Consider the following 21,701-nt stretch of genomic DNA (forward strand, 5'->3'; position numbering starts at 1 on the left):
ATGCTACTATGAAAACAGAGGGTGAAACAGAAAATGATTTTTAACAGAAGTTGTTTATTTTAAGAAGACACAAACAGTTCTAGCTATATAAAGAATGCAATTCAATTCCTGGCAGCAAACCAGTGAGGAATGCTTTTGTTTAAAAATAAAATAAAATAAAATAAGATAAAAGAAAGACTATAAAAACCCTTTGTAATAACACCCACAGAGGGCTCCCTTCCATTTTGTGTTGGAATTCTAGAAAGACTGGGATTCTGATCTTTATTAGTTTCTGTTGCTTCTTGAAATTTTTATCGATGGACACATTCTCATCACTGCCTTCCAGTTTAGAATATTGGTCTGTAAATTCCACTCTCCCTTGTTTTCCTTAAGTGCATTGTTGGCACTCAATAAGCATTGAACCATGAGAGCTAACGTCACAAAAGTCCATCTCTTGACTATGCATAGTAGGATTAGCCAATCCTCCTTCCTCAATTTGTTTTTAGCAAGTGTGGTACTTTTGCTGCCTTAGACTCCAAGGCGCAAGCCTGGTTCCTTTCCTAAGTCTGGAAATCCTAAACGCAAGGCAGAAAGAAACTGTTTCATGGGTGCTTTCAAATCAGGAAATCCTGAAAGTAACTTGTGTCTGACTTTTTAAAATTTAGATTTCAGTAAGTGGGTAGATCCCTGGGCTCAAATGACAGAAAGCAAGTTAAAGGTCCTATAAAACAATTTGCTTAGATAGGAAAACCTGCAGCCTGAGAGGTATGTCTGAGTCCTTAATGAATGATAGTCATAACTCTCTGAATGTTGGCCTGTCCAGAATTGTCACAGAGGAGTTTCTTTGAATGATTTCTTGGTAGAGGCCAGCACAAGTCAGTAGAAAAAAGACAACGAGAAAAGGGAGATGCCTCAGGAGCTCCCACAATCCCCTTCTCCTTCACCAGCCCCATCAGACCTGGATCTAGACCAGAGAACTGCTGTGAGTACTGGATACGGTGTATGTGCATGTGTGTAAGAGGTACACATTAGGGAATGTGAGTTCACAGTTCAGGTGGAGAAACCATGCTTGTACACAGAGGCACACACATTCTGATTCACTTGCATCTCCCCAAGTTTATACAAGCAAATATTAAAATGTGACTCTGAATTTTAGACCCCCAAGTAACAGAATTAGAGATAGAGATGGAGAAAGATAGAGAGAGATGTGAATAAGCTTTCAGGAATCCTTTTAGAGGTGCAGGAAACAGGAGGTGGTAGTCTGTTGAATGCCTGCTGGTTGTGGTGCTGCCCAGAGCATCCCAATGAGTCTATCCCCTGAAGCCGGGGCCCAGGAGACAGGAGGTTTGGGCAGAAAAAAACTGGAGGGCACAGAATACCTCCATCATTCATTGATTTTCTTGCTGAGGCTGAGTCTGGGACAGGTCCAAATCACATTAGAAAACGGACACGTGGACATTCTGGATTTTGAAACCAGCTACTGGAACCAAATCAAGAGCTGGTGATTTCCATAGAAAGTTGTAGACTGGACTGGAATCTCAAGGCCTGGGCCACCAGACTCTCCAGAGACAGCCCTAAACTCATGATGGCAGTATGAGGCAGGGTGGGACTGATGAACCACAGTTAGGGGTTAATGATGGGACAAAAGAAATAAGAAATCTCAGAAATCCTTTCTTCCCTGCCAGCTTACCCCAAACTTGAGGAAGCAGAGGCACATTGGATAATCAGGATAGAAGGGCTGGAGAAAGTAATGAGGGTTTCTACGCTGAGGTAGTTAGTGAAAATGAGAGATAGATAGAGGATGGATAGATAGGTCGAGGGAGAGACAGAGAAGTCATAAAGGGCACCCTATTGAATAGTAATGGTTGTCATATGCAGCTCCTCTCCACCCACCTCTGTGTAGACTTGTGAGCCATATTATCTGGTACACAAGCCAGTGATCACATGGGGTGAGTCATAGAAGATGATCTGGGTCAGGGCTCAGCAAAGTATGACAAGTGGGCCAAATCCAGCCACTGGCTTTGTATGGCCCAAGAGCTAATACTGGTATTTACATTTTTAAGGTGTAAAAACACCATTTGAAAGATCAAACAACAATAAAGAAGAATTTGTTACTGAGGCCATATGTGGCCCACAGAGCTTAAAATAGTTAGTATCTGGCCCTTTACAGAAAAGTTTGTCAACCCCTGGTCTGGATGATGGGGAAAATACCACCATCCTCTGAGCATTCTTGAAAAGACAAACCAGAAAAGATCCAAGAGAAAAAAGGGAACCATCTGTAAATGGAAATATCTGTAAATACTACTCCATCTGACTAAAATAGGCCTAAAGGACCACTGCCTGAAACTCCACAGAACAATGAGTTATGCATGAACTATGGAGGGAAACCCAAGAATAGCTGAGGAGACAGTCACACTAATGAGCACTAGGCAAAGAATGTTCTGGAAAAGAGACTGCATGCAGAACTTAGTGTTGATTAGGGAATTCTGTTATTGTTTGATAAGATGGCGACAGTTTGAGCCCAGGGATTGACAAAATATCAAGTTAGGTAAAGTTTTTAGAGCACAATTAAGTATCTCATGAGCATCTAACAATCTGAAAAATCTCACAAAGTTTAAGAAGGGAAGGATAAAGTAGATTCTAGGAAAGCCTATATTGGCTTGCCCTACTTTAAATAAACACCAATTACAAAAGTTCACATTTTTAAAAAAGTATAGGCTTTTAGGAGACATTGACAAGAGGATTCTTTGTTTTTCAAAAGAAATCACCAAAGGATTCCCTTACAGAGGAAGCTTCTCTTCTAAAATATGGAATTTTATCCAAAACAGTAATTTTTCAAACAACTTTGAAGGAAAACATCCATTGTACAAAGTAGAGCACATATACTGAATTTGGAAGGAATTACTATTTCTAAACTGAAAATCAAATTTGTCTTTGGATTCATGAACTAAAGAACTCTTGATCATTTTCATTAAAGCATATATATTATTTCACTGAAATATCTGGGAAATTCATGTGTCATAAAAGTAGAAGCCAGCTGTGGGTCTTCTATAAATGTCGCACTTTAAATGGAAAAGCACTGGACCCATAGGCAGGAGACCTGAGATTGAGGCTGGGCCCTACCACTGTGTGACCTTATTTAAGTTATTTAACCTTTCTGGGCCTCAGTTCCTCATCTGTAAAATGAGAAGTTGGTTCCTTTCAGCTCTATTATTCCATGATTACAGATAAATATAGACATAAGATAAATACAACAATCTAGAAATAAGAAATATTCCCCAAAGTAAGTTTTGGAGTCAGTAGAAAAAAGTAGCAATGAAATATATAATAAAAAGAATAAAATTTTAACTACTAGCCAGAGTAAATATATCTTATTTAAAAATTAATGAAAAGATTTGCAATTTACAATTGATCAGGAGAGATAAGAACATACATATTGATATTTCTTCACCATCATACATACGGAGGAGGAAATGAGTTTGGGGTGACTTGTATAATGAGCACGATGCTTTGTTTGCATGCATAACATTTTATAAAATTGGACATTAAAAAAGCTCAACATCACATAAGGAATAAATTTCTATAAAGCTTGGCACTAAAGAGAGGTTGAGGGGTTAACTGGTTGTTTCAGTTCATATTTTGTTTAAGGATTTGTTGATATAAAATTCCACTATTTAGGCAAAATCTTAAAATCAAATATATTTCTGCCAGAGCCCTTCTAGAGAACAACCAGCATGGTGAAGACAGGTATTTAAGCATTGTCAATACCAAACAAATATAACATCTTTTCCTTTTTCCTATTTGTGAATTTAAAAAATTTAAGTAAAAAACAGGCCAGATATGCTGGCTAAGTTAAATAAAGTATTTTTGCAGGTTGAGCAAGTAGTTGATTTGATCTGATAATTTCTTAACACTAAGCAACATATACCTGACCAACATGACAAAGTACATCACTTAGCCAGAGACTGATCACTCTGATGATAGCAGAAATGATGGGGAGGTTGGAATCATTTGGAGAGTCGTGGCTATAGTGATTCAGGGGCTTGAAGAAGTAACATCACTGGAATAGATGCGCGCGGGCGCGCGCACACACACACACACACACACACACACACACACACACACACACACACACACACACACACACACACACACACACACACACACACACACACACACACACACACACACACACACACACACACACACACACACACACACACACACACACACACACACACACACATCCCAGGGCTGCTGCTGGTCCTGGGATCACGCTTTGATAGCCACTGGTTTAAATTTGGGGCTTTACTGAACAAAGTATATACCTATTTCACACAAACCATTACTTATGCAAGTTCTTTTTTCCTAAACATATGAAAAGCATCTCAAATGGGTGTCTATAACAATTTACTACTGTATTCCTCTATAAATCTGTTTCCAAGTATTCTAAAACTATTTCTTTAATGTCATTGTTTAAGTAATTATATTTTTTGCTGCCCTTTGACAAAAGCAGCTCTTTGTACCACTTTTCCCCTCTCTTGTCCTTTTAAATCCTTAATCACTTATAGCTGAAATACACACAAAGGCTTTGGAGGGACTGGGTGCTGTGGTATAGATCTGGTCTCATTCTCACACCAAGCTGAAGTGATAGCACAAAACAGATGGCAGGAAGCAGAGGCTTGTGATCAATAAAGTTGTACCTCTAATAAGTTTAATAATCACCACCAATACTGGACAACTGATATTGATCAGACAATATTGGACAGTTTCACCTTTCACAAACAGGACACACCTTCACAAACTATTTAAATTCCTTTGTTGTTTTTACTCAAATGATAAATAGTATTAATTCCACTTGTGAGAAAATGTTAATGTACAATATGAATTATCTAGGCCTTTTCAGTGGCGTTTGGTAGCATTTCTGAGAGTCTCTTGGTAGGAGCCATATTGAACAGCACTAGGTATCAGGAAGATTGAATCAATTACCAGTAATTTACTAAAATAATTCCAGAAGATTAAGGTATTTTCTATATTCTGGAGTTAGCTGTCAAGTAATTTGGCCTTTTGATGGTGAAAAAAACCCACACCACTTCTGCAACTAATTGATGCCTAAAATTCTACAGTAGAATTTCATTCCTTTGGCATAAGGCTTTTCCCCTGTTAAACTGCAAACGACCTTCAAAAGAGGTAGCATTAAGCCTTATAACCCCAAAGTAAAGAAATGTATTCCTTTCCTGAGAGCATGCTTTTCTTAACTAGGAAGAGAGCAAACTAGGAGGCACTCAGAAGAGTTGGTGCTGGGAAGCAAGGTCTGGGGAGAATGGAACAGAAAAAGCGAGGATTCCAAGGACAGACCTCCAACTCATTCACTCTTTTGCTGATGGGCTATCCTGTCAGCATTCCTTACTAAAGTGGGCACTGACTTGCCACTTGGAGAAAATTACTTAGAAAGCAACCATGTTTCCTGATAATAATGAAGATTCTTTTATGTATAAGCATACGAAGATTTATAGCAGTGAAAAACAGATAGCAATAAAAACATCTGATACAACAACTTGTAGCGAGTTACCCCCCAAATCAGAAGAACCATGCTTGTTCATTGGAAGAAGATAAAGTGATAATACTTTATGGAGTGCAAATCGCAGGGCCAGGACGAGGGTAAGGCACTTGCACAGCCCTGAGAGTGGGCACCTTCTTAAATTTTGCGCCCCAGGCGCCTCAGTCACCTCACTCTAGTCCTGGCCCTGGCAAATCATATTAAAGTGAAAGCTCACCACTGTGTTACAGACCTGGTGATAATGAAAGGCTGCGATGGAGAGGAAAAGAGCACTGACCATGAACTCGTCTTTTTAGGGAATAGTTCATTTATGAGGAAGAGAGCAGGTGCTTGGCCAGATCTGCTCAGACTGATGATACAGTGAGATAGCAACCCAATCCATGTTGTCTAGACTCTAGAGAGTTAGAATGGTCTGGTAAAATGCTTGTAGAATCTCATCTGTCTTTGCAGATTCAATGTAATGTCTCCAGATCAACTGGTCAATTTATGGTCATTAAGCTAACACGAATTAATTTGCTGTCTTGCTCTTTTTTTTTAAGGGCAAGCTGTCAGCTAGGGAAGCGATTTACAGGGATTACAGCTAAGGGACAAGTTGAGGCCAGGTGGAAGTCCAGGAGAGAGACTGAAGCAGACAAAGTTGAAGAGATACCAGTGAAGTTTCCTGTTATGTTGAGAATGACTTGCTCTCTATCCTCAACATCCATACCACAAATAAGTGCAAAGCACTCTTAGCTACCAACTAACCTCTCCTGGAGATGACTTCCTGCTCTCCTGACGGGACTGAAGTCAGTCTAGCAGAGCCACTTGCTGCTATAAGTTGGAATCAGAGGAAACAAAGGGGCAGAAACAACTTAAATTGTTAGTTGACCTCCTGGGGCCAACTTCATTTCACTTGTACCTCTTCTGTATTCCGCCTTCAAAAATTGTTATTTTTCACACTAGTAATAGTGACAGTAGTAGGTTCTCTGAAAGCCTTTCTGGAGGGGTTTTCAGTCTCTCTTCTCCCGTTTCAGCAGATTAGGTGCAGAAGGCAGCAAATACTGTGGTTTGTGACTAGGTGGGAGAGAGAGTTGCTGTTACGATAATCAAGGGGGAGGAAGAGAGGTTGAGTGTTAGGAGTAGAAAGATGTTCAGTGTTCTGTTCATCAATGACTGGTAGAAATAGTACAGTTTGTTGTTGTTTTTTGGAACTAGGTCCACCTGTTGTAAAACATTAAGTAAATATTTCCAGTCCTCAATGTTACCTCTGACCATAAAATCTTTGCCCCAAATGCTTTTGTGTTAATGGGAACACCACTGAGCATCTGAGTGCCAGAGTGATGATGTAGAAGATGTTCTAAAACATCCAGGCATACAGATTATTGTAGAGGAAAGTAAGACTCAATGTAATTGGAAAATATAAAGGTATCAGGGCATTTAGCTTAAAATCTTTTGGGGAATCCACTAGAGATAGCAAGGTGAGGGGAGAGGCAAAACCCACTAGAAGTAGCAAACAAGATGCTTCCAGAAAAATTAGCAGAAGTAACAAGTCCTAAACAATGTGAGTCTCATACTTGGCTTTAGAGTTCAGCTATTCATAATGGTTCTTAAGAAGGCCCTGGCTGTTCTTTACCTTTGTTAGGCAAAAGCACAAACTCTCCTTCATTTCCTTACAGAGCAAAATGTTTGCATCTTTTGGAATTCTGAGACTAGGACAGACAAGTGTGGCAATCATATATAAATTAAGGCTAGTAATGAATCTATTTTATTTCAGGTAAAACCCCTGAAATTTAGTCAGGTCCTTCTGTTATGTTGAGAATGACTTGCTCTCTATCATCAACAGCCATACTACAAACCAAATAGTTTGAATTCTTTACAAAGCAGCTGGGATTTTGTTGTTTATTATATTAAGTGGCTTTGGTATAAATCAGGGGAAAGTGCTGATTTCAAGGGAGTGGGTGGGTCTGGCCTGTACTCAGAAGTCTAGAATTCAGAACTGTACCAACAAAGTGCCTAGGTCCAAGGCTTCTGTGTGAGAGGCTTAAGTCTTGTCAGCACACAGTGTGGTTTTTCAGCTGCTCTGTTCTCTGGAGTGTGGGCAGTTGTGCTAAGAGTTTGCTTCTTATTGGTGAGCAACACGATCTATCAAAATCAAGATCTGCTTGTCTTTGGGGCAGTTTCTGCATCCTCTAGGAGGTTGACCAATGAATCTGTTGGGGGTGGGGCGTGAGGAAGTAAAGGGTAAGGGAACCCTCTTTGTGAGACAGACTACTATTTCATTTGACTTCTTTTCCCCTCCTTGGACAGTGGACAGTTACCTCTCCATTATTGCTCAACCAGTTTCCTTTGTTCAATCTTGGTCTGTTTTCCCTCCAACCTCCCAGAAACCAGACATATGAAAATCAAACGAATCACTGCTCTGGTTTTGCTTAGAAAATTGAGCTGACAAGAAGAGTTAGTGCATATTAGCTTGGAGGGGGGGGTCAGGAGGAGTCACAATGATTGTTCTGGGGCTCCATAAGCATCCTATTTACCCAGCTCTTACCCTCTCTCCCCACATGGTTAACTAATTAGGCCTTTTTTGTATTATGGGCCAAAGCAACTTGCAAGGCTGCCTTTTAGATTCTGGATATATCCTTTTAGTTTATACATTCTCAGTTCTGGACCATAGTAAGACTTCCTTAAACAAAACCAACCAACCACAAACCACAATCTGAATTGAACGGTGGTGGGCAAGTTACACTTACTTTCTCTACTCCTTGAGCCTTTGGTGATGCCATTAGTTCAGCTAATTACTTACTGTAGTGAATGTTATATGCCAATGAAATGAGAGTTCTTTGAATGCAGCATAAGCTGGGCACAGATTTTAGCTATCATTGTTTAGCTTCAGACCCATAGAAGGGTCTGAAAGCATGCGTGCAAGTTACCTCAGATAGATCAGGGTGGAAAAATGGCTGCCTTGTTTGTTGGCTGAGCTTGGTTCATTCAAAGTAACCAGGTTCTGACCTCTTCTAGCTAAGGGGTGTGTGTGGGGGAAGGGTCTGTATGTTATTGAAACTCATCACCCTGATCACCGTGTAGACAATCAAACTAAAAAAGGCATGAAGTTCAGGGCCAAGTAACATTCATATTTTGCACAAAAGCCATCCAATCAACTCATGCCGAAATAAGTGCATACCTGCAAACCCAGTGGGAGAGAGTTAAACTGTGGTTGAAGAGGCATCAGAGTCTTTCTGTTTCTCCACACAAGTCATTAAGGCCTCACCAAGGAAGTGAATAATCAGCAACGGCTCCCTATTTCCCCAGGTTTGACAGCCTCCAATCTGCTCTTACACTGTTCTCCTTAGTAATAGGAGCCAGGGATGGAGCAGCTGGTCATTCATTGAAAACATGCATGTGTGCCCTTGCATCTGAGAATTTCTTCTTGGTGCACACCACGGGCAGAAAATAAGAAGAAAATCTGTAGTCAATAATGGCAAGATTTTAAGTATGAAAACATAAAATGTCTGCATATGATTAAAGTGCCTGATGATTTCTAGATAAAATGGTCTCTCTCCTGCTGTCCGGAGTGTGAGTTTAAGTAAAAAAAATGTAGGCTTTTTTGTTATTTCCATGGTTTCTTTTTAGAACCCTTCCTCTTCCCCTTTTTATACTCAAGTTTAGTAACTGATCCCTACTTGCTCAACCCAGGGCTTAGGTACTGGGACTATCGGTGGTGTCATAGTCTTTTGAAAACTGTGCAATAATTCTCCGAGCAAGTGGATTAGTGGTCTTCAGCAGTTCCGCTGCTGAGGGGCGGGACCTTGGAGTTGCCTTACTGCCCTTCTTTTGTAGCAAGGCCTTGAAATCATCGTTTCTGCCAGCATCTAGGCTGATACTGCCGCTTGACCCTGCAGAGGCAGCTGACTCACTAATTGGAGAATCAGCTGTGTTCCTTATTGGTGAGTGGGAGCTTGGTCTGCTGCCTCCGGCAAAGGCCTCACCGGGCTCCTTCCAGCCAAGCAGCTTTCTTTTGGACCTAAATAAGAGAAGGTTTGCTTTGAGTGAATTCGTGTGGTGGACATTTCCTAATGCTTCATATAACTTCATGAATGCCAGTGACATGATCTGGGAACTTCTACGCAGCAGCCTTGCAAGCAATCATACTCACCAGCTTTCTCTCTCACCATTGAGTCCTTGGGCTCCCTTGTCTGGACCCATCTCCCTTCACTTTCTTTTTCTTTTTTTAAAATATATTTTTATTGATTTCAGAGAGGAAGGGAGATGGAGAGAGAGAGAGAGAAACATCAATGATGAGAGAGAATCATTGATCGGCTATGTCCCACACGCCCTTTACTACTGGGGATTGAGCCTGCAACTGGGGCATGTGCCTGACTGGGAATCGAACCATGACCTCCCGGTTCATAGGCTGACACTCAACCACTGAGTCATGCCAGCTGGGCGACCCTTCACTCTTCCTAATGCCTGCAGCTGGAGTCATTGGCCTGTGCCTGCAGGCTCAGTCCTGCCCAGGTTCTGGGACCCAAGAAGAATTTAAGGAGTCAAGGCTAGAAGCTCAGGGACTCTGAATCAAGGCAGCCTGGGAGCTGATCCTGCTCTGAACTGGTGCTCTAGCTCCAACAACTGGGTCCTTTCCAGTTTCCTCCCCACCAAGCCCCTGCTTTGTGTCCCGGTCCAATAACTGGGTCCCCATCCGGTCTCCCTTTGCCTAAGTTCTTGCTCTGATACTTGGCCTGATGCCCCACTTCACTTCTTGATCAGATTTTTTGGTACAAGGAATTCTATGAAGGGTTAAATGTCTGATTGCAGACAAAGCTGTAAGAGAGCAGAGAGAGCCACAATAGGTCCTTCGGTTGCTAGGAGATGAGGGTCCTCTCTCTTGGCACCTGGTCCTCCCCTCCCCACCCCTCCTCCACTTCATCCAAAGATGTCAGTGAATTGGTGAGGCCCTGGACTGCTTTCACATATGTGGGTATCTGGAGTTAAGTCTCTAGTTTCAATTCTAATGGCTGCTTAGAGGTAGCAGTTTGTCTTTTGGTATACAAAGTGAAGGTGATTACAATAGGAATTAAGGAAATTGGTCCAGACCTGTGTATCACAGTAAATAAATCTTCAGTTGTACGTGAAGCCACAAACACATCATCATCATCTTCTGCAATCCATTCAGCTGTTTTATCACTGATAACACTTTTTTCTTCAGTACTTGGTTCCATAATACTCCCTAGGTATAAGAACCAGAAGGAATTATTTTGACCACAATAGTGAGGATCAAGCACATTATCATCTGTATTTCATTTGATGTTCAAAGCAACTCTGTCCACCCATTTACTAATGGGCACAGGACAGAGACTCTTAATGTCTCCATTTTGCAAAGAACATGATGTTCAGAAGGTTAGTGATTTGGCCAAGGTGGACTCAGTGCTAAAGGTCAAGCCTAGGTCTTTATTCTCTCATGCCTCTTCTGTTACAATAGGTTGATTGAGCATTTTCTTATTTTAAATGTGTCATTTTTAAAGATCAAGGAACTGAGAGCAATTAAGCAATGACTCAATCAATGGTGGGAGTGGGACCTGTCTGAATCTCAGAGGGAGCCTTTGGAGTTTAAGGACGAATATTCTAAAATTACCTTTGGCTTTGATTTGTTTGCATGTTTTAGTCACAATGACTTACTTTATGTTGAAAGTCCAAATCAGCTTAAAGAAAGCCAAAAGATTTTGGTGTTAAGAGTTCAAAAAAGAATGAGAAACATGGATGAATTTGGAGGACCTTATGCTAGGTGAAATAAACCAGTCACAGAAGGGCAAATGCTTCATGATTCCACTTATATGAGGTCCCTAGAGTAGTCAAATTCAGAGACTGAAAGAAGAATGGTGGTTGCCAGGGGCTGGAGGGATAGGGTGATGGAGAGTTACTGTTTAATGGTTGTAAACTTCAGTTTTGCAAGATGAAAAGAGTTCTGGAGCTGGATGGTGGTGATGGTTGCTCAACATTGTCAATATAATTAACACCAATGAACTGTACACTTAAAAATGGTTAAGGTGGTAAATTTTGTTATGTGTATTTTGCCACAATGAAAACAAAAAGAGACAGTAAAACCCCCCCAAAAAGATGAGAAATATTATCTAGCCTAGTCTTCTTGTTCCAGAAAGAGCTAACCATCCAAGAAAGTGAGCTCCATTTCCTCTCAAAAGCACTAAGAAAGTCTGCTGGTGGTAACATATATTGCATTGCTTCAGAAGCCTGCAAGCCCACCATGGCACTTGACCTCAGCCTGGGAGAATATGAGTCCCATGCCAGAAACTAAATTCAGTGTGGCTAGTGAAAAGTATTGTACAGTGAGGTAGAGAGTTCCTAGAGCAGGGGATGCATGCCTGATTAGGTAAATGGGCTCCTAAGGTTCTAGATTGCTAAGGCCTAGTTTAATTTCATTACCTCTGCACTGGGGGTTCCAGAGTAGGTTTCCTCAAACTGAGCTTTGGAGATCTACCCCTGGGTCAGTCCTGATCCCAAGAGCAGTGAGACCTATTTAGAGTAACCCAAACCCTCAAGAGGTGCCCCTACTAACTTGGTCATCCCAGGGTCAGGATCATGGGGCACTGGCTTCTGTCTCTGGCACTACATTCTCACCATCATCTCTCCTGGGATTGAAAGGAAAAGCCATCAGATAGTTTACTAACCTGGAGGGCTTGCCTCCCTTCCATCATCAGCCTGTGGGGTGGTAGTCGTCCTTGTTGTACCAGGTGATTGCAGGTGGTCGCCAGTTGGGGGACACTTGGCATCTTCTTCCAGGGTGATGATGGGGCTGACAGGCAGCCTTGGTTCAGCCACATAGGCCTCCATTTGAGCTGTGGGTGAGGTGAGAGGCAGGTATAACACGCTGGGCTTTTTTGGTACAGGAGGTGGAATCTTGCTTTTCTTCTTCTCAGCTTGTTCCTGGCTCTGGAGGCTAATTCTTTCAGGCAGGGCTCTCACCTTAGAGCCCTCATCCTCTGTACTTCCCTGGGGCGGTTGCTGGTTTTCTGAGCAGAAAGCACCAGAGGAACTGGCAAAAGGTGTAAAAACAAGAGCTGAAGGTGCTGTTGACTCCCCTCGGCTTCTGGCCTCAGGGAAGCTGGAGGACTTTGGTTTCCTCACCACCGTGTAGATGTCTGGAGGGAATGGCCTCATGTATTGAATTGAGCTCTTAGGGGTCATAGCCAATGTAGGCGAAGTTAGTGGGTACTCCTCGGGGACAGATTGTGGTTTGTGGACCAAGCTTGGAGGCCTTCGAGCCAGTGGGGGTTTCTCAGCTATGGGAGGTTTCATCTTTCTCTCTAGCAAGGTGAAGACTTCTCCCGACTCCTCAGCATAGTCAGGGCTCTCAATGTCATCTTCTGGCTCAGACTTGCTTACTGACCTGAGGCGGACAGAACGTAGATCAGACTGAGTAACCATGGGCATGATTGGCTGGTTGGGGCTAGTTTTCTGGACCAACTTGGCCCCAAAATTGGTATCTGAGTGATGCCGGCTCACCTTGGTTTTGCTTCGTATGGAGATACTCATCCCAGACAGATCCAGGTAGGTAGAAGAGGTCAATGGTAGGTCAAATGATAATCGTGACTTTGAAATTTTCTCCATTGGCGATGTTGGGGGCAGTGATGACTTCCTCTCGGGTACCACTGGACGTACCCGGACACTGCCACTTGGAGGAGGCAAGTGGCCCAGGGTCAAGGACATGGAGACAGTGGGTGTTGGTGTCTCCGACTGGCTGGAGTATCCACTGGAGGGTGACATCAGCCCAGTGGGCCTTCCTGGAGAGGGTACCTCCCTAGCCTCTACCTCAATGGAGAGTTGGGAAGGCGTAGTAGCTCTGGAGATGGAAGGGGAGGCAAGAGACTCTGAGCTGCCCTGAACTTGGGTACACTCAATGACTGTGGTGCCAGTGGCAGTGCTGGAGCTGGACAAGGACTGGTAGGTGTCACCAGACTTCCAGTCAGTAAGATACCAGTGGTGGGAGAATTGTGTATCTTCTGGGTCTTTGAAGGTGGGCACAGCTGGGTGACCCTGGGATGAATGATGTCCTTGGTGTTCCAAGGAAAGGCAAAGGCTCCTGGGCCTCTGGTCCTTGGATAGTGCTGACCCACCTTCTGGCAAGAGGACTGGCTCATCTTTGACCAGTGAGACACTGCGCATTGGTGGGGAAGGCTTCTTTTTGGCCTTCTTGAGTGAGATACTCCTGGATCTCTGCCTTCTGTGGTGGGCCTCCTGCTGGGAACTAATGGAGGCAATGTTGTCAGCACTGTTACTGCCCTCAGAACTTGTACTGGCATAAGGCAGGGCACAGGCTTCATTGGACTTCTGCTCCTCATCGTAGTTCACATCTGTGGTGCCTGAATCTGTAGGTACAGACAGTGACCGCTCCCGGAACCTGCTGGCCCCACCTGGGCCTGTATCCAGCCTTGAGGTGCCACCAGTCAGAAGGCCAATCTTGAAGGGTCGCTCTGATACTTGCCTTTGTTGTGTAGGGTGTTCAGAGTAGCCAGCTGATCCACTGCATCCTGCTGGGTTATCACGAGTGACAAAGAGTGCAGCAGCCTCCTTAGGAACCAGAGGTGGCAGTGTGTGCAGAGAGACCCATGAATTCCCAGAGGAAGGATTTTTTCCATTTTCATTGACTTGATTGCTCTGACTGGTGGCACTTGGAGTCATATAGGTGAAAGCATCTCCTTTCCACAAAGCAGAGAATGTAGATTCTGTTGGTCCATTGCAAGAACTGGAGACGCTATACACCATTCCCATGCTTTCCATGCCAGGAGGCTTGGTGCCACCACGCACCTGGAGAGGTTCGTCGGGATCACTAGAAGGCTTTCTCGGTACTGGTGAGGTGAGATTTGGGAAATGAGCTTCCTCACCAACGGCAACTCTTCCATGAACACCTTCTGGAACAGAATGACTGGGCTTGATGTCTGAGCTGGTAGAGCAAGCCAACCTGCCTGTGGGGCTGTTGCTGAGACCTGGAGGAGGGAAACACAGAACATTAGTGGTGCTGCCAGGGATCCCCCGGCAGCACCAAATTTTTGCCAAGAAGCATTTGCCAACAACTTGAACAGAATTCTTGGTTCTTCCTTTCCATCGATAAGAATGCGGGGGAAGTTGGGTCCTTGCCCATCATGACATGGTGAGTCACAGGGTGGCCTTGAATTATCCAGATGGCTGCCAAAGACTTTCCAGCTTTGATTATTCCTTTTGGAGATGAAGTGGCAGGTGGGACTACCTTGGGTTTTCCGGGCTTTCACCCCAGGCTCATGAAGCCATCACAGACCTCAGAGTTCACCTCTCCTGAGATGAAAGCAGAAGTTTTTGAACTACATAAAGGACAGCACTGTGTGACTTTCAGCCCGGATTTGGAGTAAGCCACAGTTGGAAAGCCCAGAGTCTGGTTGCATTTTTGGCACCTGACTCTTTTTAGCTTTGCAACATGAGATACTTAAGATAACCTACAGATGTGAGGCAACCATTCAGATGTTCAGAATCCCCAAAGATTTCTCATACACACAATTATTACTGTTCTATCATTATTATTATTGCGCCTTCTACTGCTATGATAATTTATAATAACAGTCACCCTTTGTTGACACATACTATGTACCAGGCACATGGTAGGCAAATTACAGTGGGGCCTTGACTTATGAGTGTCCCAACTAACGAGTTTTTTGAGATACCAGCTGTCTCTATGCCGAGTTTTTGCATTGAGTTGACAGAGTAATTTGAGTTAACGAGCTCCTTAACGAGCTCCTTAACGCTCGGTCTCTGAACGAATTAAACTCGTAAGTCAAGGCCCCACTGTACATACAATGACTCTAATCCTCATGGCAACTCCACTAGGTGGCATCATTATCCCCAACTTATAGATGAAGAAGCTGAGGCTCAGAGAGGTTATATAACCTGGCCAAGGCCTGTGCTCTTTGGACAGCATTAATTTAACAGCATAATGGTTCTGCTAAGATGGTTCTTTAGTGATGCTTCCCCCCTTTACCTACTTGCCTAAACAACATATATGGTTATATTCCAATTATAATGAGAAACAATGAATTTATAGCCTGGGAGACCTGTTCTTCATATTTGGTTGCTCCCCTTGACCAAAGGCCCTTGGCTATCTTTAATCACCACATTGGCTTTTTTCAGGATATCCAAAGCCCCATCCCCCAAATTATTCTTGTTCCCCATAACTGCAATACCACCCGGGTGGCAGGACTGGTGGGAGAGAGCAAGGGGAAGGGCCCAGGGATTCAGCTGTGGTGAGGTCACCTTGGTCTTGCTGTGAAAAGTTAGAGAATCCAATAATGGTCCGCCTCCGCCTCAGGGTGGACTTGGGGTTCACGGCTGTCTCTGTGTTAAACAAGGAGTGTCGCAAACTTGCATGTTTATCGAACTGCTGCCCTGTAGCCAAAATAAAGACACTTGGGTGCATCTTGGTTTCTGTTTACAGTACAGTGGAAATGGGCCTGAGGTAGAGAGAAGGGATGATGGCAGTAGCGATGAGCATGAATAGCATCCAGGCAGGTGGCCCTTCTTCCATATCCCTCCCAACATGGCCCCAGACACCCAGAGCCCCAAGGCACACATAGGCCGCACCCAGGGTCACCTGTGAGTCTTAGGTAGCTGAGAGCCATGGTTTTCAATCCTGACCACATATGGAAATAAACTGAGCAGTTTTTGAAATTCCAATACCTGAACCCCACCCCATAATATTGAAGTCTTTGGGAGGAGGGCCCAGGTAGAAGCTATTTCTCAAACTTCCCAGGTAGTTGATTATTCAGATGTACAGCCTGGGGTGGGAACCACTGATTTAGAGAGACAGGTTGAGATTAGACGTTGCTTGATTGTAATCTTTCCTTAAAGAAAGCCTTTAGCCTGGCTGGTGTGGTTCAGTGGTTGAGTGTTAGCTCATGAACAAGGAGGTCATGGTTTGATTCCTGGTCAGGACATATGCCCGGGTTGCAGGCTCAATCCCCAGTGTGGGGCATGCAGGAGGCAGCAGATTGATGTTTCTCTCTCATGGATGTTTCTATCTCTCTCTCCCTCTCCCTTCCTCTTTCTAAAATCAATAAAAAATATATTTAAAAAAGAAACTTTAACGTGAGCCAGAGGACAGTGTCTCTCAGAAGCTGCCTTGCCTCCCCCCTTCATCTAGGAAGCAGCCTGATAGTCTGTCCTCCAGCCACCTTTGATTACATTTTGTCAAAGTTCACCCCTGGGCAGTGACTGAGATCTATTTCTCTTAAAGCACCGGGTCAGTCTTTGTTCCTGTGGAACTGCTGGGACAGGGGCAGTGTGAGACAGGAGGTGAGTATGTTGCTCCACTCACTGTCTCTCATTCAACAGCTGGCTAACCAAACCCTCCCCTCTCAGCCTCACAGCAGCATATGACACCCCCCTCCCACAAGTGACTCCATGGGCAAAGCTCAGGGCCAGCCTTATTGAGAGTAAGATATGTTTAGAAATAAAGTGCCCACCATCACTTTGTGAATCTCTCCTCTCCACCCTCACTCCTCTTAGTACATCTCCCTAGGTTGTGGGCTCTATTTTCTGCCTCTAATTTCCTGAGATGACACCAATGGTGCTGGATGGCCCCATATACAGAGAGCATCACCACATGTGGCCAGAGGTGTCCTTATCATCTTCATCAACTTTTCCCAGCACACCACAAGCCAATGCTGGCTCACAGGATGCCTCTGGTCCCTTTGGGTCATGAAGTCTTGATTTCATTGGGTTGCTGGCCCTATCTCCTTCTGAAATGACCAAGCCTCCTCCTCTTCCACTTACAGCCAATGGAATGTGGAGCACGAATTAATAAGGTGTGTGGTACAAGTGTCACATGTTCCCAAAGCCACGTCCAACTAAGCTACATACATTATTTTCTCCACTTTTGAGATAGTACTGGCCCCCTTTTGGCTTTTTGGGCCTTGGTCCCTTTCTGTTACTTCCCTTCCTAAACACTTACCACGCGCGAGTTGAGGAGACCCATCTCACTAGAAGACGAGTGTCCACTTAAAGTGCCATCAGGCCCATGGTCTGCGTCCTGGGTATGAGCCTCCCTTTTATCATCAGCACTCTGAACCCCACACTTTCCCTCAGACTCCTATCCAAACATGGCTTCTGGCAAAGAAGTTTCCTTTCCCCAACCCAAACATAACTCACAAACTTTAAATATCCATGGACGCTCCAAAGAGCACACAAGTTCATAAAGTTTCAGAGTTTTCTTTAAGAACATTTTGTTTGCTATCAGATGGTCTCAGTTAGTGTGGAAGTGCTAGTAGAGTGAAGAAAGAGCAGCCATAGCCCCATCTTCTGCATGCCTCCATTCCCTGGCAAGAGCCATGACCTTGACAGTACAGGGTGAGCTAGTAGCAGAGAAAGTCTTGCTCCCTCCCCCAGCATCTAGTGCATTTGGAGAGGATGGTCTGTAGTTCGCATGGAGGGAAGCAAACAGAGGTGGTGCTAAGCAACTCTACCAGAGATGTTGATGGGCACAATGTCAGAGTGCGTGGAGCAAGGCTGAAGCCACCGCTTCTCCTCTAGGATGGGCAGAGGGAAGGGGGTATTCCAGGCAACTTGCTTGTCGGCTGTGGTAGACAGGCTCAGGGAGGCCTCAGGGGCCCTCACACCCTGGGTGGTAGTCTCATCCTCGCTCAGCTGCTGTTTTGTAGGCTGTTGGGAAAGAAGGTGATGGGAAGGGTGTACTCCTGACTAGAGATGAGCCATGCCCACAAGGTGGCTGTCTAGGCAGGCTAGTTGGAGGCTTCATCTGGGAGGCAGGAGAACATGGACAGGCTGCCAGGCCAGACACCTACTGTGCAAGACCCTTCTGGGCTGGACCTCAGGGTAGCTCTGCTGGTGAGCAGAGGTGAGCAGCGGTATCCAGTGGATAATGTAAGCAGCTCAAGATCACCTGTTGATGGGTGCAGGGCGAGCTCTGCACTGGCTCTCCCAGGCAGGGGAAGATGCAACTCACCATCAATACAAACTCCAGACGCCTGGCAGACTGGGGCCTTGGGCTGGGAGTGGGCTCAGGGGCCTCATCAGCAGAGCGGAAGGTCTGCCCCAGCAGTCTGGCCTCCGAGTACTGCTCCTCATATTCTTCTGAAAAACAGCACAGTGGATACAAACTCTAGGGGGCCATGGTCAAGTGCTGGGCAGGGGAGGGACCATGAGCCAGGGCTCCTGCTCTAGCTGCCAGGCCTGACTTGCACTATTTCTTTAGGATATTTCCTGGCCTCTGAGCCTCTGGATTCAGAAATGGAAAAATGCCTACTTCCTGGGACTATGAGAGCCAAAGAGAATCAAGAAATTTGAGTTGTGGTGGTTCTGGGACTAAGCCCGTGTGTCTGTGGTCCACACCTTAAGTGCTCAACTTGGAGTAGAGGCTCAGGGTGCAGACACCTTTTTCTACTTTATGCTGCAAGGCCCTCTCTTTAAAGCCCTCCAGTTCTTCAGGTTTTCTGCAACCCTAGCTGGGAAAAGACCTGGGTGAAGCACAAGGAGATTTGTATTGGGAAGTCCAACATGGGGTGCTCCCTTGAATGTCAAGAACTCTTACTCAAGCCTCCAAGGGCCTGGCTTCCTGATCTTAGTTCCACTGCAGGTGGTGACAGGTCCAGGGGAGTGTAGGTGAAGGAGAGGAAAGGGAGGAAGTGGCATAGAAGGAAGGAGAATTTCAGGGGCATCATCAGGGAATAAGAAGGATGCATAAGATTTGAATTGGTTTCATTTAACTGATGAATTCAAAGGAAGAGAAAGATTCCAACGAAATGAAGGAAGTGAGAGTAAGGAATCAACAGGCAGGGCTCCATGCATATTTGAGCAAAGACTTTAAGAATTACAACTTGGAGTCAGGAGGGTCCTCAAAGGTTCTCTGGTCCAACATCCCATTCTGGGCTCAGACTTCCTCCTTAGCAGCCCTTTAACGTGTCTCTTCAGCCTCTGCACACACTTGCAGAGGAGGGAGCAGCCCTCTTCCCAAGGCCGCCGATTCCATCCAAGGACAGTTGGGGCTGTCAGGTGTCAGGAAAGTTTTTCCTTATCTTATGGTGAAATCTGCTTCCCTCTGGGTTCCTCCCCCAGTCCTAACTGTCCACAGAGGCACCACAGAACGCACTGACTCTTTTCCTGCATGGTAGCTCCTCTCTTATCTGAACACAAGGCTCATGGTGTCCCTTGGTATCTTGCTTCTCTAAGGTGAGCACTGCCCTGGCAAGGAGGTGGGGGTTATGGCTGTAGTCCAGTTGGGTGGCCGTGTGCCACTTTCTATTCTCCACCAGTATTAATCTTCGTTGGCATGAATAAACGAGAGCTGATAAGATGATTTTTTCATATTTAACGTTCACTCAAGAAATGTCTATTGAGCACCTCTTGGGGATCCAGCTCTGTGCCAGGTGCTTCTGGAAACCCAAAAGACATGATTCTTTATGCTGAAAAGCTCAGTCTGGCCAGGTGGACAAAATATATACCCAGGACTAGTAGATGAAAGAGTAAATGAATGAACAAATGCAAGGAAAAGCAGTTCAGAACTATAAAAATCCTCTTGAACAGGATGGTACAAAGTGCCTCATATGTGTGCTTATGGAGGGAATGGTGCAAAGTGCAGAACTCATGTGAAAGGTTTTCTTAGAGGAGGCAAGAATAGAACTTTAAAGAAAGTATAATGATTGGAGTGGGGAAGAGGGAGGAGGTCTTCTAGGTTTAGAAAAGAGGTCAGAATGGGATGTGAGGGCTGAAAGGGGGTATGGAGCTTGTGACTTAGCACTGAATTTTTATTTGTATTATTTTATTGAGTTATAACTTACCAACAGTAAAGTGCACAGATTTGTATATGGTTCAGTGAACTTGGATATATGCATGCCCCTTGCAATCTCCACCCAGGTATTTGCAGCTCGTCAATAGTCTCTCTCATAGACCTGAGCTTTAATACTTTTGCCACTTACATTGGATAAATCCGTCTGGTAAATGTGTATTTTTTCATATTGTAAGGTCTTATCAGGGACCACCTTATTTTTTTCATATTAACTTTAATATTGTGCTTAGCTCAGCCCATGTTCCAAAGGACATGTACCAGGAGTTGATGTTGCATCTCATCAGGGTCTCTCCAGCAGCAAGACACTCTTGCTAAGCCCTATTTTTAGTTCTCACAAAACTGCCATGTAGGGAATTGGAATTCCCATTTTAAAGATGACTTATGTGAAGCTCAGAAAGGGTGGATATCTGCATACTGTCACACAGCTAGGTAGGTGTGTGAATAGAATTATATTCTAGCTCTGTTTTCCAAGTCTGTTTTCTCCATCTGCCTAGTGGGTGCAGTCTGACTGCTCAGGCACCCTGACTGGGCTGCTTCTCTGGGTCTGTGGACCCAGTTTTGCATACTATATGCTCAAAGACAGTGGGAATTCGGGGTGAAGTGAGCGCTGGATGCTGTGTACTGGGCTTGCTTTGGTGAAGCAGTAGCTACCCAGAAGATATGTGGACGAGGTTAATGTAAGAGTAGAATGAGTGAAGCCCAGAGGGAGACTCTGCAGGTGCCTTCTTTGTCTTTCGGTGCCAGGATTCCAAAGGCATGGGTGATGTGGCAAGGGAAGGTCTGGGAGGTATGTGGGCCACATTGTGGGAGTCTCTCACCCAGCTATCTTTGGAAATAAATGGTTTGACCATTTGCCCTGTCTCAGTTTCTGTCCTCTTTTCCCCCATGGGCTACTGAGCTAAAAAAAAAAAAAAAAAAAAAAAAAAAAAAAGGTGGTGTTGGTGGTGGTGATTTAGAGTCTGGAAGGTGACAGATGGAAAATGTGTGTTCTGTTTTACAATGGGTTTTAAACTTTTTTTCTCTCTCGCTGGTCCCTGTACTCTTTCTTCAGTGCCTCCCTCCAGCGGCTGCGTATCTGGCCTGTGGGTCCAGACGAAGCCCCACACCCTCTCGGTACCTTGCAACAGGCTCTGGAGATTAAGCTGCGCCTCTCGAAGCAGCTCCTCTACACTCGGGGGCCTGCCTGAGGAGAGGAACACGTTCACTGGCTGTCGCCATGACGACCTCGAGTGGGCAGTCGCTGTTGCATTTTCCCGACTCGAGTTAGCTGCAGCTAGGGAAGGAGAGAGTCAGTGAGAGGCGCAGCCCAGGGTGGGCGAGGCGGCCACTGGGCGCCCATGGCGCCCGAAG

At 44.7% G+C, this 21,701-nt stretch overlaps 1 protein-coding gene across 2 annotated transcripts in view; it reads right to left on the reverse strand.

Annotated features, from left to right (window-relative positions):
- Window positions 1-7,810: 7,810 nt before the first annotated feature.
- Window positions 7,811-21,701, reverse strand: part of NHSL2 (NHS-like 2) — a 77,633-nt gene continuing 63,742 nt past the window's right edge. The window contains exons 2-8 of one of the 2 annotated variants that reach the window (XM_005864510.2): window positions 21,469-21,624; window positions 18,513-18,640; window positions 18,013-18,208; window positions 15,806-15,937; window positions 12,196-14,511; window positions 10,607-10,739; window positions 7,811-9,536 (exon numbers count right to left, since the gene is read on the reverse strand). In XM_005864510.2, the coding sequence (XP_005864572.2) occupies window positions 9,212-9,536; window positions 10,607-10,739; window positions 12,196-14,511; window positions 15,806-15,937; window positions 18,013-18,208; window positions 18,513-18,640; window positions 21,469-21,624 (3,386 nt within the window). In that variant the 3' untranslated portion in view covers window positions 7,811-9,211. The remainder of the gene's footprint in view (window positions 9,537-10,606; window positions 10,740-12,195; window positions 14,512-15,805; window positions 15,938-18,012; window positions 18,209-18,512; window positions 18,641-21,468; window positions 21,625-21,701) is intronic. The other variant, XM_014538235.1, reaches the window with a different exon arrangement.

This window comes from Myotis brandtii, unplaced genomic scaffold, assembly GCF_000412655.1.
Source record: "Myotis brandtii unplaced genomic scaffold, ASM41265v1 scaffold1871, whole genome shotgun sequence".
NCBI lineage: Eukaryota > Metazoa > Chordata > Mammalia > Chiroptera > Vespertilionidae > Myotis > Myotis brandtii.